The following is an 18,023-nucleotide window of genomic DNA, read 5'->3' as shown; positions in this document are numbered from 1 at the left end:
TCTAACGTATCAGTAGTTTTATTTGTGGATGTAGCTTTTTGTTCAGCAGCTCTCCAGTTTGGAAATTCAACAGCTATCTGGTTGCTAGGGTCCAATTTAACCTAGTAACCAGAGAAAGAGACATAGAAGAGGGCATAAATAGAAAGATAAGGAATAAAAAGTAACAATAAGAATAAAACTGGAGCCTCACAGAGCAATAGGGTTTGGCTGCCGGGGTCAGTGACCCCCATTTGAAAGCTGCAAAGAGTCAGAAGAAGAAGGGAAATAATTCAAAACTATAAAAATTAAAAATGAAGACCAATTGAAATGTTTCTAAGAATGGGCCATTCTATAACATAAATAGGAGGTAGAACATCATCTACCATAATAATAAATACCTACAGGGCCCTTCCCTCACTGAAGGTCTATGCCCATACGCTATACATTTGCCACCAAAGGGCCACTGTGAGCCCCCCTTACAGAATGTCACCAACATTATCAGGTATAGGTAGAAAGAACACAGTTGATTGGTCTGAACTATCTTGGCTGGAGGGTAAAGAACAAAAGCTCATATTGGGCCTCATTTCCCCAGGAGACTAAACAAGAGAGCGCCCCCCCAAACCAACGACTCCACCGTTCATTCATTCATCCCCAGAGGAGCCCCCAATCCGGTCTGGCAACTAATCACAACAGGACACAAAAAAGCGCCACAGAGGGTCGTAAATATGGCAGAAAGAATGATAGGTTTTACCCTCCAATCCCTGAAGAGCTGGGGCTTGGCTCGGCGCATGAAAAGAACAGCTGCGACCATCACTGCGACCCCACCAATGGCACCCCTCCCAATCCAATATGGGACGCAGACTGCCGTTATTATTGAATCAAGATGTACCCAACGTAGGGGCGGTGTTACCCCGGGGCAGTTAGTCTTCTGGCAAAAGACACACCGACAGGGGCTCTTTTATCAACACTAGGCAATTTTGCCTACGGACTGTAACCCGTAGAAACCAATCAGTGATAGGCTTTTTCCAGCCAGCTGCAGAAGGAACAATGAATGAAACAATTTGATTGGCTGCCATGGGTTATTTGCTCAGTGTTGATAAATGACCCCCAGTGTGGGAAAAAAGTAACATTGTTTGTAATAGGAGGAGTCCAGGAACCTGCCCGTATATTCCCCTTATTACTCCCTTCTCTCTCGGACAGAGCACTATTAGTAGTGATGAGCCAATCTGTCCCGTTTGGCTTTGCTGAAAAATTCCCAAAACTGCTGAAAAATTCACATAACGTCATAAAAAATGCGAAATGCGGCTACTGCATGACTTTTTTGACGCAACCGGGACTTTTTCCTCACTCAACTCATTTTTACTGCAGTGAATTTTTGCGGCTGTTTTGTGAAAAATATCACCATCGGCTAAATGCAGAAAATATCGCTCGTCACTATTAGCTCTCTGTCTATGTCTGTCGGGGGGCCTCACAGGAAAGTCGCGGCTTTTTTGCTTTGTCGCACAATTACTGTAACTTTTTCCAATTGTCGCATATAAACCAGCGTCAAAAATCTGAAAAACTAGTTTGAAGCAAAGAGAAAAGTTGCAGGGAAGGGAGATCTGCCATTGGCTTCTACAACTACAGCTTTGGAACCGTCATAGAAAAAATGTAAGATAATTAGTGATGAGCCAATGTTTTCGGCAGGCATGGAAAAATTCCGGTGGGCCCCGGCTCTAGTGGGCCCCGGCAGCCAAGACCCGACCCTTGCCGGCGCTCCCCCTGCCCAACCGCTCCCCCCTGACACATTACATTTACACAGGGGGGCCCTGCAAGGGGGTTAGGGGGGCCCCTGCGGGGGGCAAGGTTAGGGGATGCGGCCAGCAGGGGCACCTGCAGAGCCCCTGAGGCGGGAGTCCCGGTGGGCCCTTCACCCCCCCAGTCCGACCCCGAATGAAAGTGCCGTAAAATTTCGATGCCAAAAAAATCACAGTTGCGTCAAAAAAGGCGCTGTCATTTCAAAAAAGGTGCATCAAAAAAGTCTTGCACGTCAAAAACATTTCGTGAATTTTTCACCAGGACAGATTCGCTTGTCACTAATAATAAATCTTGAAAAAGGCGCGACTTTCTTTTTCGCAACTTTTTCGGGTTTTTTTACTTTTTCGGCATCAAAATCCCCAACCTGAAAAAGCCGCGGGTTAGTAAATGGCCCCCTTTAATGCACAGAGATCCAGTTTATGGAACCATCTCTCCCAGGTCCTGAGCATTCTGGATAACAGGTCCTGTACCTTGTTTAGAATCTACCAGGGTCGGACTGGGTGGGGGGGGTCCTACACACTTTACTATTATCTGCAAGATTCTTGGAATAAAACAAGTGAAAAACGACTTTCTCTTCCCACTGAGCTTGAAAGAAAGAACGAAAATTCCAAAAACATTTTTCTCAAAGTTTTATGATTTCAACCCGACGCTGGATCACATGATACAATTGAGGGGAATGTGCCGCCCCAAGCAGATATTTTTGCCACAATTCCAATGGTGACGACTAAAATGCAGAAAATGTGTCGGGAAAACAGCGAGAAGAAATATTTTATTCTAAATTTGGCTTTTCATCAATGAATTGATGAAAATTGTTCCAATGACAAAAGCGTAATGTTAATATCAGAGAGCTATCAGGATTTATAGAGTTAATAGTGTATATTCCGTGGACTTTTATTATTTCTTATAGTTTTTTATCTAGTTCCCTTCCTCTTCAAACTCTTTGCAGCTTTCAAATGGGGGTCACTGACCCCGGCAGCCAAACCCTATTGCTCTGTGAGGCTCCAGTTTTATTGTTATTGTTACTTTTTATTCCTTATCTTTCTATTCAGCCCCTCCCCTATTCATATACCAGTCTCTCATCCAAACCACAGCCTGGTTGCTATGGTAATATGGACCCTAGCAACCCGATAGCTGCTGACACTCCAAACTACAGAGCTGCTGAACAAAAACTGATATAATTAAAAAACTACAAATAATAAAAAAAGACGACCAATTGCAAATTTTCTCAGAATATAAGTCTAAAAAAAGTTAATTCACAGGCGAACATCCCCTTTAACACTGCGAATAAAACCCCCTGATTATTCCCTTTTTTTCAAATATGGGGGGGCAGCAAAAGCTTTAAAGAGGGAGATTTGGCATTAAAATTACATTTTAGATAAAATGGCATTTTTTTTTATGAAAGATCAAAAATGGAAAGTAGCATTTTTTTCAAAAATAAGAAAAACTCATATTTTTTAAGTAAGACACGTGGCAAAAATATTTTCCTTTCGGAGCCTCTAGTTTCCTGTATTTTTGTGGCAGATGTTTGTACTGGACTTTTCAGCGCGTATCAATGAAAATAACGCACAATCGGGAATGATACCGTGCGCTAGAGAAGTCTGCGTTGCTAGGGACCCAGATAGCAACCACAGCTCTCCCTAAACTGGAAGGGGATCAAGTACAGGTACTGCTTTATTATTACAGAGAAAAGGGAATCATTTAACCATTAAATAAACACAATAGGGCTGTTCTGCCCCAATAAGGGGTAATTATATCTTAGTTGGGATCAAGTACAGGTACTGTTTTATTATTACAGAGAAAAGGGAATCATTTAACCATGAAATAAACCCAATAGGGCTGTTCTGCCCCAATAAGGGGTAATTATATCTTAGTTGGGATCAAGTACAGGTACTGTTTTATTATTACAGAGAAAAGGGAATCATTTAACCATTAAATAAACCCAATAGGGCTGTTCTGCCCCAATAAGGGGTAATTATATCTTAGTTGGGATCAAGTACAGGTACTGTTTTATTATTACAGAGAAAAGGGAATCATTTAACCATTAAATAAACCCAACCTAATTATAATATTCAATTTCTAAATTAAATTATTTGTAAATGAAATTGCAATTAAAATTGCTGGTTCTGATACAATGATGCACAGTCCGGACTGAACTCCTGTCTCCGCTGTTGGATTATGAGTTCTGAGTTATGATTAATAGAATCGCAGCAGTGTCAATTTTCTTTAAAAAAAAACTTGTTAACATTGTAAGTAAAAATGAATTGAAAAAAAAACTTCTGCTCCAAATTATCATCCTTTCTAACATCTAATATCTCAGCAATCGTTTAATTTAATAAAATACAAAAACTGGAAAAATATTTCTATCCCACAGCCCCAGTCCCTTCCCAGAGGCTATTATACCCCCACTGCTACTATAGGCACCATCTCTCCCTACTATACCTGCTATCCCACAGCCCCAGTCCCTTCCCAGAGGCTATTATCCCCCCACTGCTACTATAGGCACCATCTCTCCCTACTATACCTGCTATCCCACAGCCCCAGTCCCTTCCCAGAGGCTATTATCCCCCCACTGCTACTATAGGCACCATCTCTCCCTACTATACCTGCTATCCCACAGCCCCAGTCCCTTCCCAGAGGCTATTATCCCCCCACTGCTACTATAGGCACCATCTCTCCCTACTATACCTGCTATCCCACAGCCCCGGTCCATTCCCAGAGGCTATTATCCCCCCACTGCTACTATAGGCACCATCTCTCCCTACTATACCTGCTATCCCACAGCCCCGGTCCCTTCCCAGAGGCTATTATCCCCCCACTGCTACTATAGGCACCATCTCTCCCTACTATACCTGCTATCCCACAGCCCCGGTCCCTTCCCAGAGGCTATTATCCCCCCACTGCTACTATAGGCACCATCTCTCCCTACTATACCTGCTATCCCACAGCCCCAGTCCCTTCCCAGAGGCTATTATCCCCCCACTGCTACTAGAGGCACCATCTCTCCCTACTATACCTGCTAACCCACAGCCCCAGTCCCTTCCCAGAGGCTATTATCCCCCCACTGCTACTATAGGTACCATCTCTCCCTACTATACCTGCTATCCCACAGCCCCAGTCCCTTCCCAGAGGCTATTATCCCACTGCTACTATAGGCACCATCTCTCCCTACTATACCTGCTATCCCACAGCCCCAGTCCCTTCCCAGAGGCTATTATCCCCCCACTGCTACTATAGGCACCATCTCTCCCTACTATACCTGCTATCCCACAGCCCCAGTCCCTTCCCAGAGGCTATTATCCCCCCACTGCTACTATAGGCACCATCTCTCCCTACTATACCTGCTATCCCACAGCCCCAGTCCCTTCCCAGAGGCTATTATCCCCCCACTGCTACTATAGGCACCATCTCTCCCTACTATACCTGCTATCCCACAGCCCCAGTCCCTTCCCAGAGGCTATTATCCCCCCCACTGCTACTATAGGCACCATCTCTCCCTACTATACCTGCTATCCCACAGCCCCAGTCCCTTCCCAGAGGCTATTATCCCCCCCACTGCTACTATAGGCACCATCTCTCCCTACTATACCTGCTATCCCACAGCCCCAATCCCTTCCCAGAGGCTATTATCCCCCCACTGCTACTATAGGCACCATCTCTCCCTACTATACCTGCTATCCCACAGCCCCAGTCCCTTCCCAGAGGCTATTATCCCACTGCTACTATAGGCACCATCTCTCCCTACTATACCTGCTATCCCACAGCCCCAGTCCCTTCCCAGAGGCTATTATTCCCCCACTGCTACTATAGGCACCATCTCTCCCTACTATACCTGCTATCCCACAGCCCCAGTCCCTTCCCAGAGGCTATTACCCCCCTGTTACTATAGGCACCATACGTGTAGCTGACAGGTTGGCTGGGGGGGGGGGAAACCAGTGAGAGTGATTCTGTTTATGAGCCTCAGGCAGAGGAGAAGTGACGGGTCGGGGCGGAGGTGGGAGAAGCGTGAGGCTTTGGACCCGGGCCAGGTTCTTGTACTTCCAGCTGGGAGTATAAATTGGCGGCTGCTCAGCGGGGGCCGGAGAGGAGAGTTGTGCTGCTCACTCACAATATCTGACTTGCTAGATCCCTGCCGGTACCAACATGAGACCCATATGGACCCTGCTGCCCCTCGCTGTGCTGACTGCGCTTCTCTGGGACACGGCCGACACACAAGGTAGGTCCCCGGCTGCTGGGAGTTCTCTCCCCTCCAAATATATCACCCAAGGGTGCAATTACTAAGGGAAACTTACCCTATCTGTTTTGGAATTAAAGCCAAGTGCTTTATGCCTCTCTGTTCTCTGGTTCTGACTCATGAAACAATATAACAGTCAGTTCCCTCCAGCCCTGTTAGCTGGCTTCTGCTACACGGTTTCAGGAGTCGGAATCAGCAGTGCAGAGATTATAATCGGACACTTTAAAAATATTGGGAATGAGAAGTGAATATTGGAAACTTTCTCTCAATATTGGAATATTTGAATTATATTTTCTTTCAATATGCAAAAAACTGTTTTAGGTTTGCCTTTAAAAATGCTTCCTTGACGTTGCCATTCTTAACCCATAAGGGGGGGGGTTAAAGCTGAATTCTCCCACATTGGCATCTGAATATTAATATTGCTGCCCCAGTTTGATACTCCCTGTAGTTGGTACAAGTGCTTTTGCCACAGATTTCAACATTTTTAGCCGAAGATGTTAAGGAGCTTGTTGTTGCCAGGATTTGGGGGTGCTTTGGGGTACAAATACACATAGCAGCCTTCCTATCTCTGTTGCCTAGCAGCCTGGTAGCTATTTGCAGGGAGTTTGTGGGGGGCATTTGATAGTTACAAAGTGCAGCACAGGGTGCAAAGTGCATACGAATGGGGGGCAATCCACCATGATCTTTGCATTTGCCCCATGAATGCAGAATTGACTGCACTTTGCAGCACTGTAATCTTGGGGGGCACGGCGTAACCCCCATATCCTATACACACAGTAACTGTATAATATATAGGCACGGTGTAACCCCCATATCCTATACACACAGTAACTGTATAATATATAGGCACAGTGTAACCCCCATATCCTATACACACAGTAACTGTATAATATATAGGCACGGTGTAACCCCCATACCCTATACACCCAGTAACTGTATAATATATAGGCACGGTGTAACCCCCATATCCTATACACACAGTAACTGTATAATATATAGGCGTAACCCCCATATCCTATACACACAGTAACTGTATAATATATAGGCACAGTGTAACCCCCATATCCTATACACACAGTAACTGTATAATATATAGGCACAGTGTAACCCCCATATCCTATACACACAGTAACTGTATAATATATAGGCACAGTGTAACCCCCATATCCTATACACACAGTAACTGTATAATATATAGGCACAGTGTAACCCCCATATCCTATACACACAGTAACTGTATAATATATAGGCACGGTGTAACCCCCATATCCTATACACACAGTAACTGTATAATATATAGGCACAGTATAACCCCCATATCCTATACACACAGTAACTGTATAATATATAGGCACGGTGTAACCCCCATATCCTATACACACAGTAACTGTATAATATATAGGCACGGTGTAACCCCCATATCCTATACACACAGTAACTGTATAATATATAGGCACAGTGTAACCCCCATATCCTATACACACAGTAACTGTATAATATATAGGCACAGTATAACCCCATATCCTATACACACAGTAACTGTATAATATATAGGCACAGTGTAACCCCCATACCCTATACACACAGTAACTGTATAATATATAGGCACAGTGTAACCCCCATATCCTATACACACAGTAACTGTATAATATATAGGCACAGTGTAACCCCCATATCCTATACACACAGTAACTGTATAATATATAGGCACGGTGTAACCCCCATATCCTATACACACAGTAACTGTATAATATATAGGCACAGTATAACCCCCATATCCTATACACACAGTAACTGTATAATATATAGGCGTAACCCCCATATCCTATACACACAGTAACTGTATAATATATAGGCACAGTATAACCCCCATATCCTATACACACAGTAACTGTATAATATATAGGCACAGTATAACCCCCATATCCTATACACACAGTAACTGTATAATATATAGGTGTAACCCCCATATCCTATACACACAGTAACTGTATAATATATAGGCACAGTGTAACCCCCATATCCTATACACACAGTAACTGTATAATATATAGGCACAGTGTAACCCCCATATCCTATACACACAGTAACTGTATAATATATAGGCACAGTGTAACCCCCATATCCTATACACACAGTAACTGTATAATATATAGGCACAGTGTAACCCCCATATCCTATACACACAGTAACTGTATAATATATAGGCACAGTGTAACCCCCATATCCTATACACACAGTAAACTGTATAATATATAGGCACGGTGTAACCCCCATACCCTATACACACAGTAACTGTATAATATATAGGCACAGTGTAACCCCCATATCCTATACACACAGTAACTGTATAATATATAGGCACGGTGTAACCCCCATACCCTATACACACAGTAACTGTATAATATATAGGCACAGTGTAACCCCCATATCCTATACACACAGTAACTGTATAATATATAGGCACAGTGTAACCCCCATATCCTATACACACAGTAACTGTATAATATATAGGCACAGTGTAACCCCCATACCCTATACACACAGTAACTGTATAATATATAGGCACAGTGTAACCCCCATATCCTATACACACAGTAACTGTATAATATATAGGCACGGTGTAACCCCCATATCCTATACACACAGTAACTGTATAATATATAGGCACAGTGTAACCCCCATACCCTATACACACAGTAACTGTATAATATATAGGCACAGTGTAACCCCCATATCCTATACACACAGTAACTGTATAATATATAGGCGTAACCCCCATATCCTATACACACAGTAACTGTATAATATATAGGCACAGTGTAACCCCCATATCCTATACACACAGTAACTGTATAATATATAGGCATGGCGTAACCCCCATATCCTATACACACAGTAACTGTATAATATATAGGCACAGTGTAACCCCCATATCCTATACACACAGTAACTGTATAATATATAGGCACAGTGTAACCCCCATATCCTATACACACAGTAACTGTATAATATATAGGCACAGTGTAACCCCCATATCCTATACACACAGTAACTGTATAATATATAGGCACAGTGTAACCCCCATATCCTATACACACAGTAACTGTATAATATATAGGCGTAACCCCCATATCCTATACACACAGTAACTGTATAATATATAGGCACAGGGTCACCCCTTTAACACTATAAAAACTTGCTCTGTGGAACTATAATTGTATTGTTATTTTTACTTTGTTTTACTTTCTGTAGCATTCAGACCCCCTACTATTCATATCTTAGTCTCTCTTTCAAACCACTGCCTGGTTGCTAGGTTAAATTGAACCCTAGCAACCAGATAGCAGCTGAAATTCCATACTCGACACCTGCAGAACAAAAAGCTAAATAATTCAGATACCAATTGCAAACCTTCTCTCAGAATACTGAGATAATATAAACAGATAATATAAAGGTGAACAAACCTTTAGTAAGGATTTTTCCTTACTATAAAGCCCAAAAAGGGCACGAGGGAGTTGTCTAATAAAGCGCACTAAGTTTGCCCAGGAGCAGTAACCCACAGCAACCAATTATCAGAAAGCATTTACTGGTCACCTGTTTAAAAGTCAACATCTTACTGGTTGCTATGGGTTACTGCTCCTGGGCAAACTTAGTGCCTCATATTACATAAATGGATAATCCGGGGGCTGATTTGGAGGTCCGTAATATTTGCCACTAAAAAAGTTGCTCTAAATACCCAGCTTGCTATTGGCTTATGGTGGCGCTGAGGGCCGGCGTGTGAGCTTTGGGCATGAACCCCATTTACAGAGCTTGTCATTCCATTGGCGCCGGATCTGTGCAGGAAATACACCTTTATTGGGGCCCCCCCCCGCCCCGGCGCAGCCAATGGGACAAGCCCTGGGAACTTTCTACTCAGTTTTTATGGCATAAAGATCCGATATAAAATGCTGCACAAAGGCGCCGTGAGCAGAGAGAGATTTATGTGAATTCTTCCACTTTATTACATTGAATGGCAGATTTCACACTTGTAGAAGATCCATGTGCAGCAATACCTGGGGCAGAGGGGGTGGGGCAGGGCTATACCTGGGGCAGAGGGGGCGGGGCAGGGCAATACCTGGGGCAGAGGGGGCGGGGCAGGGCTATACCTGGGGCAGAGGGGGCGGGGCAGGGCTATAGCTGGGGCAGAGGGGGCGGGGCAGGGCTATACCTGGGGCAGAGGGGGCGGGGCAGGGCTATACCTGGGGCAGAGGGGGCGGGGCAGGGCTATACCTGGGGCAGAGGGGGCGGGGCAGGGCTATACCTGGGGCAGAGGGGGCGGGGTAGGGCAATACCTGGGGCAGAGGGGGCGGGGCAGGGCAATACCTGGGGCAGAGGGGGCAGGGCGGGGCAGGGCAATACCTGGGGCAGAGGGGGCGGGGCAGGGCAATACCTGGGGCAGAGGGGGCGGGGCAGGGCAATACCTGGGGCAGAGGGGGCGGGGCAGGGCTATACCTGGGGCAGAGGAGGCGGGGCAGGGCTATACCTGGGGCAGAGGGGCGGGGCAGGGCTATACCTGGGGCAGAGGGGGCGGGGCAGGGCTATACCTGGGGCAGAGGGGGCGGGGCAGGGCAATACCTGGGGCAGAGGGGGTGGGGCTTGGGGACAACTCATTTCAGAGGTTGATGGTACCTATAAACGCTCCCCATTATTGCAGGTACAGGGAACATCGTTGCAGATTGCTGCCTTAAAACCAGTGACAAGCGTATCCCCCCGGGGGCCGTCAGGGCCTATCAGCTTCAGAGCCGGAGTAACGGCTGCACCGAGACCGCCATCGTGTAAGTGACAAACCCACATTCTATCAGCGCCGCGTCACGGGGTCACTGGGAGTCACAACTGTCACCCAACCTCCTGCAGTCTGACTTTATGGGCTAGAAATGTACTTCTGTATCCCCCCATAACCTGACTGCCCTTACAGTAAGGAACCCCTTCCTATGCTGATGGTGAGATCTCCTTTCCTCCCCACCCCCAATGTATCACTCATTTCCCCTCTCTTGGTAGGTAACCCCATAACCTGACTGCCCTTATAGTAAGGAACCCCTTCCTATGCTGATGGTGAGATCTCATCCCCACCCCCAATGTATCACTCATTCCCCCTCTCTTGGTAGGGAATCCCATAACCTGACTGCCCTTACAGTAAGGAACCCCTTCCTATGCTGATGGTGAGATCCCCTTTCCTCCCCACCCCCAATGTGTCACTCATTCCCCCTCTCTTGGTAGGGAATCCCATAACCTGACTGCCCTTACAGTAAGGAACCCCTTCCTATGCTGATGGTGAGATCCCCTTTCCTCCCCACCCCCAATGTGTCACTCATTCCCCCTCTCTTGGTAGGGAATCCCATAACCTGACTGCCCTTACAGTAAGGAACCCCTTCCTATGCTGATGGTGAGATCCCCTTTCCTCCCCACCCCCAATGTGGCACTCATTCCCCCTCTCTTGGTAGGGAATCCCATAACCTGACTGCCCTTACAGTAAGGAACCCCCTTCCTATGCTGATGGTGAGATCCCCTTTCCTCCCCACCCCCAATGTGTCACTCATTCCCCCTCTCTTGGTAGGGAATCCCATAACCTGACTGCCCTTACAGTAAGGAACCCCTTCCTATGCTGATGGTGAGATCCCCTTTCCTCCCCACCCCCAATGTGGCACTCATTCCCCCTCTCTTGGTAGGGAATCCCATAACCTGACTGCCCTTACAGTAAGGAACCCCTTCCTATGCTGATGGTGAGATCCCCTTTCCTCCCCACCCCCAATGTGGCACTCATTCCCCCTCTCTTGGTAGGGAATCCCATAACCTGACTGCCCTTACAGTAAGGAACCCCCTTCCTATGCTGATGGTGAGATCCCCTTTCCTCCCCACCCCCAATGTGTCACTCATTCCCCTCTCTTGGTAGGGAATCCCATAACCTGACTGCCCTTACAGTAAGGAACCCCTTCCTATGCTGATGGTGAGATCCCCTTTCCTCCCCACCCCCAATGTGGCACTCATTCCCCCTCTCTTGGTAGGGAATCCCATAACCTGACTGCCCTTACAGTAAGGAACCCCCTTCCTATGCTGATGGGGAGTATTACCTGCTCTCTTCCTGACTTCTTTTCCATTTGCCTAAGTGGCTGCAGTAATAATTGTACGGCTGCCATTAATTTCCTTGTGCCTCCAGGTTCATCACTAAAAGTGACAAGAGGCTGTGTGCCCCCCCGCAGCTGAAGTGGGTCAGGAAGCTGATTGAGAAGTTGGACAAAGCGGGAAAGAAATCCCTGAAAAGGAAGAGCCCCCCAAGTGGAGCAGGAGGGAAAAGAAGCCGAGGGGACCTTCCAGCTGATGGATAAGGGTATTTATACAGGGTACAGGGCAGGGCAATGTATCACTAGGGGGCACTTATCTTGACTCTGGGTGCAAGGCAGCCATTTCCTTATTACCTGCCATAGGGTAATGACAGGGCTGTGACTGGGGCTTCCTACCTTGTGACTGTAGGGTGGGGAGCAGGAGGGTGGCACCTAGGCAGGGCCGGTCTTATAACCATTTTGGCGGGGTCCCTACACAAGGTGTTGCCGGCTGGCACAGAGTTCCAGAGCTGGGGGGCAAATAGTCCCTGCCTCTCCACCTTTTCCCCTCTCTTTCTCTTGTTTGATTGGCCCCCAACATTTCATGGCACAATGTGGCCCCCAAGCACTGGGCACTGACACCCCAAGCATACTATATACAGAGTGATTAATGGCCCCCCAAGCACTGGGCACTGACCCCCCAAGCATACTATATACAGAGTGATTATTGGCCCCCAAGCACTGGGCACTGACCCCCCAAGCATACTATATACAGAGTGATTATTGGCCCCCAAGCACTGGGCACTGACCCCCCAAGCATACTATATACAGAGTGATTATTGGCCCCCAAGCACTGGGCACTGACACCCCAAGCATACTATATACAGAGTGATTATTGCCCCCAAGCACTGGGCACTGACACCCCAAGCATACTATATACAGTGATTATTGGCCCCCCAAGCACTGGGCACTGACACCCCAAGCATACTATATACAGAGTGATTAATGGCCCCCCAAGCACTGGGCACTGACCCCCCAAGCATACTATATACAGAGTGATTATTGGCCCCCAAGCACTGGGCACTGACACCCCAAGCATACTATATACAGAGTGATTATTGGCCCCCCAAGCACTGGGCACTGACACCCCAAGCATACTATATACAGTGATTATTGGCCCCCAAGCACTGGGCACTGACACCCCAAGCATACTATATACAGTGATTATTGGCCCCCAAGCACTGGGCACTGACACCCCAAGCATACTATATACAGAGTGATTATTGGCCCCCAAGCACTGGGCACTGACACCCCAAGCATACTATATACAGAGTGATTATTGGCCCCCAAGCACTGGGCACTGACACCCCAAGCATACTATATACAGTGATTATTGGCCCCCAAGCACTGGGCACTGACACCCCAAGCATACTATATACAGTGATTATTGGCCCCCCAAGCACTGGGCACTGACACCCCAAGCATACTATATACAGAGTGATTATTGGCCCCCCAAGCACTGGGCACTGACACCCCAAGCATACTATATACAGAGTGATTATTGGCCCCCAAGCACTGGGCACTGACACCCCAAGCATACTATATACAGAGTGATTATTGGCCCCCAAGCACTGGGCACTGACACCCCAAGCATACTATATACAGAGTGATTATTGGCCCCCCAAGCACTGGGCACTGACACCCCAAGCATACTATATACAGAGTGATTATTGGCCCCCAAGCACTGGGCACTGACACCCCAAGCATACTATATACAGAGTGATTATTGGCCCCCCAAGCACTGGGCACTGACCCCCCAAGCATACTATATACAGTGAGATTATTGGCCCCCCAAGCACTGGATTCTGACCCCCCAAGCATACTATATATAGTGTGATTATTGCCCCCCAAGCTCACTATACACAGTGACAGACAGTGGGTACCCCGGGGCAGCAGTATGAATGCAGGGCCCACTTTGGGTTTAATGTCCCAGAATTCATAGCAGCATTATTGGGCAATCGTTGGGGATGGGCTGGGCAGCTTTATGAGCTTAGTCCTCTGGTGTGGGGCCCCATTGGGTGCGGGACCCTATAGGTCCGGGCTGACACCTGGGCATCTCTCCTCAGCCCCCTTGTGAATACAGCAGTGCTGAAAGCTGACATGGGGGGAATGCAAGACTTTGGGCAAGCCCCCCATGATGCAGGGCAGGGAGTCTTGCACTAAAGTCACCCTATAAATTGGCCGCACTTGCTCCCGGGGGGCTAAGTCTAAATCCATCACCTAAGGAGCTGAAGTGGAACAAATGGTGTTGGTGAGTCTTGGCTGACCCAAGGCATTGTTGTGCCGCGCGTCTCTCCCGGCGCCGGGGGGGATTTATGGGCTCGTACGGATGTCAGACATTCACTTAGTAAATTGTTACTTTCATTTCTCCATCTGTCATGGATTCTCCCCTCACACTGAGGTTTCCCTGGGGGGTTTGGGAACATCTGCTGACAATCTGATCTCTTTCCCTTACAGAGGATGAGGATGGAGCAGCGCCACGGCACCATGGCGGATCCGCAGTCTCAGCATTGGAACGTTTCTGGTGGCGCCAACCATGGGTTCAAGTCATCTTTGGTTCCCTACAAGCTCCATGGAACATGGGCACCACCACCCCCTCCCCTACATTGTATCTCGTTATATTTTCCCTCTGCGGCTGTTCCTATTGGGTTTCACACTTACTCTATGGGGCCACAAACTCAATATTTTTGGTATATGGGCTTTAGCTCTCTGTGCTTCAGCCTGAGGCTCCTCCTGCTACGGGTGAAGTTTTGCTTTGTATATTCGCATTCTTACATACAGAATCCCCCAGTAGGAAGGTATAGGTTACTATAGCTCGGAGTAATTCTCCACTTGTGGGCCGCCATATTGTTTTCCTACAGAGGAGCCATTAGTCCCTCACACAATGAGTGATGCTCCACTGACCCAAGCAACAAGGCAGCTCTAGCCATGGATTAACCCAATAAACTCAGGGTTTGAGAGCTCAAAAGAACCTGTTTACAATTGGTAGGAACAAAAATGGGCACAAAATGGCAGCCAATTAAATCCCTTGTTATGTAGGTACTTCCACCTATTTGGTATTCAGCAAATCTAGGGTTGTAGGGTTGTATGGGTGCTGGAACACCCACATTGCAACTGAGCCCAATGTACCCAATGGGTGCAACCTTAACCGCTGCATTGGGTGCAAGTGGTGCCACACACACAACGCTGGGTGAGAATGCTGGGAAAACATGGCGGATACATTGCTTTTTGTACTTTTTGCTTTAAATCCCTGTTGAAATGTGACATTATGGGACCAGCCAATGGGCATTTGTTCTACATTGCTGTTCCCCAGACTATAAGCTTCTCTGGGTTTTGCCTTCGCTACATTCACATTTGCTCCATCTGCTGTTATTTACTCATTCTCCTAGAACCCTGGGCCATAGACAATAGGGTAGAACAAGACTCTTCATCACACATTTTTGAGGTCTCTCTCTTAGTCTCACCAACAGCCATGTTTTATGGTCATTGACTGGAAGAACCCAACTCAATGGTCATGGCCAACAAAAAAGCCCAGGAAGCCAATGTGTCCCACCTCTCAATGGTTCTTTGGGCCGGCTAGAGAACCCGACCAACTGATTGGTGGCTCTTGTGGGCCCTCTTGTTTCCCATTGACCCCTTGGGGAGTCAGCAGTCCTATGATGAGGATTAATGGGATACACAGGCTGGGGGGGTCAGTAACGGAACTTCTCCAAAATCTAAATTCTGGAATTTTCTACTATTTTCTCTCCATTTATTGGCTGCATTGCCCGGTGTCTCCTGTCCAGTAACAGCTCTGCCATCTACAGCCACCAACAGCAGCCAAACCATTGTTCTCATTGGTTCCCAGTGGCACCAACCAATCAGTAGACAGCTTACCTAAAACAGCTACTCTGATTGGTCGCTAAGGATTACTAGACTGGGCCTATCGCTACACTTTCTTTTTCAATGACAATGTTTGAAAATGTGAAAAGGTTTTAGTAAGAGAGTATTTACACTATAGTTACCCAGTGTATGTTTTGTCATATTTTTATACTTTTTATATTCTGTATAATCTGCAATAAATATACTGAAAATCATATTGCCGTATAAGTGCTATATGGAGGTGCCGGTGCCCATAGCGACCCTTACGGTTACGGTATAGTAGCAGAGTTGTACCATATTAGCCAGAGATTAAAACTGGAAAATATAGAGTAGGTGATACCTTTAATTGGCTAATAAAATGCAAGCTTTTGGGACTAGTTAGGTCCCTGCTTCAGGCCCCGTATAGCTTACATATCATGATACATTCCCATATCCAGGGTCGGACTGGGCTAGTGGGGAACTGGGATAAAACCCATTGGACCATGGCCCCATGGTCCGGTTTTGACCCAGACAGACCAGTTTTCTGTAGGACTTTCCGGGTCAGAACCACCTGCCTGATTTTTCCCCATTTGGGAAACCAGGCAGACTTTTTGGAGAGTAACGCAGCAATTGGCCAATCACTGATCGTCGCACCATAGCCCTGCCCCCCTGATGGCACACCCTGCCCCCCCGGCCCGGAGTGTCCAGCTGAAGTGGAAACCCTACCTGCCCGGGGTCAGATACAAACGGAACGAACAGAGTAAAGCAAGGGAACTGGAGCGGAGGAACAGGGTACAGAACAGGGCAGAAACCGGGCAAGGGGAACACCGGATAACATGGACACAATCAAGGCTTATAAAGCCCCTTAATTGATTAATTGGAAACACTGGACATTAACGAGATGGGCGGAGAAAGAGAGAAGTGGAACACGTGTCCATCAAAATAACTGACTATAAGGTAAATGCAGATATAGTTACACAGACAGGTCCGGGTTTGACTCCCAGGGGTTCCTGATAATATCTGGATGTTTGGGGCAGGGGTACAGCCCCCCCCCCCCCCTGCAGGGTTTGACCCCCAGGGGTTCCTGATAATATTTGGATGTTTGGGGCAGGGGTACAGCCCCCCCCCCTGCAGGGTTTGACCCCCAGGGGTTCCTGATAATATTTGGATGTTTGGGGCAGGGGTACAGCCCCCCCCCTGCAGGGTTTGACCCCCAGGGGTTCCTGATAATATCTGGATGTTTGGGGCAGGGGTACAGCCCCCCCCCCCCCCCCCGCAGGGTTTGACCCCCAGGGGTTCCTGATAATATCTGGATGTTTGGGGCAGGGGTACAGCCCCCCCCCCCGCAGGGTTTGACCCCCAGGGGTTCCTGATAATATCTGGATGTTTGGGGCAGGGGTACAGCCCCCCCCCCCCCGCAGGGTTTGACCCCCAGGGGTTCCTGATAATATCTGGATGTTTGGGGCAGGGGTACAGCCCCCCCCCCTGCAGGGTTTGACCCCAGGGGTTCCTGATAATATCTGGATGTTTGGGGCAGGGGTACAGCCCCCCCCCCCCCGCAGGGTTTGACCCCCAGGGGTTCCTGATAATATCTGGATGTTTGGGGCAGGGGTACAGCCCCCCCCCCCTGCAGGGTTTGACCCCCAGGGGTTTCTGATAATATTTGGATGTTTGGGGCAGGGGTACAGCCCCCCCCCCTGCAGGGTTTGACCCCCAGGGGTTCCTGATAATATCTGGATGTTTGGGGCAGGGGTACAGCCTTCATTATTTATTTTTTATACTTTTTGAATTATTTCCCTTCTTCTTCTGACTCTTTGCAGCTTTCAAATGGGGGTCACTGACCCCGGCAGCCAAACCCTATTGCTCTGTGAGGCTCCAGTTTTATTGTTATTGTTACTTTTTATTCCTTATCTTTCTATTCAGTCCCTCTCCTATTCATATACCAGTCTCTCATTCAAACCCCCCCTTCGCTACCTGCCAATACTCTACCGGACTCACCAACAGCCAATCACTTACTGAAACAGTACAAATCTTTATTT

General features: G+C 47.4%; 1 protein-coding gene across 1 annotated transcript; it reads left to right on the top strand.

Moving 5' to 3' along the window:
- Window positions 1-5,747: 5,747 nt before the first annotated feature.
- Window positions 5,748-16,220, top strand: LOC101733520 (C-C motif chemokine 19). The gene is made up of 4 exons (XM_031894956.1): window positions 5,748-5,989; window positions 10,701-10,821; window positions 12,201-12,371; window positions 14,602-16,220. The coding sequence occupies exons 1-3, from the start codon at window positions 5,917-5,919 to the stop codon at window positions 12,367-12,369; spliced, it is 363 nt and encodes a 120-aa protein (XP_031750816.1). The 5' UTR covers window positions 5,748-5,916; the 3' UTR covers window positions 12,370-12,371; window positions 14,602-16,220.
- The last annotated feature ends 1,803 nt before the right edge of the window (window positions 16,221-18,023 follow it).

The sequence above is a fragment of the Xenopus tropicalis genome, chromosome 1, assembly GCF_000004195.4.
Source record: "Xenopus tropicalis strain Nigerian chromosome 1, UCB_Xtro_10.0, whole genome shotgun sequence".
Classification (NCBI taxonomy): Eukaryota; Metazoa; Chordata; class Amphibia; order Anura; family Pipidae; genus Xenopus; species Xenopus tropicalis.
This window is presented reverse-complemented; position numbering and strand designations above follow the sequence as displayed.

Excerpts from the sequence above, each read along its gene's own strand:
- LOC101733520 (XM_031894956.1), top strand. The coding sequence starts at position 5,917 with ATGAGACCCATATGGACCCTGCTGCCCCTCGCTGTGCTGACTGCGCTT. Across the intron at positions 5,990-10,700 it reads GGACACGGCCGACACACAAG|GTACAGGGAACATCGTTGCA; the intron begins GTAGGTCCCCGG and ends CCATTATTGCAG. Across the intron at positions 10,822-12,200 it reads TGCACCGAGACCGCCATCGT|GTTCATCACTAAAAGTGACA; the intron begins GTAAGTGACAAA and ends TTGTGCCTCCAG.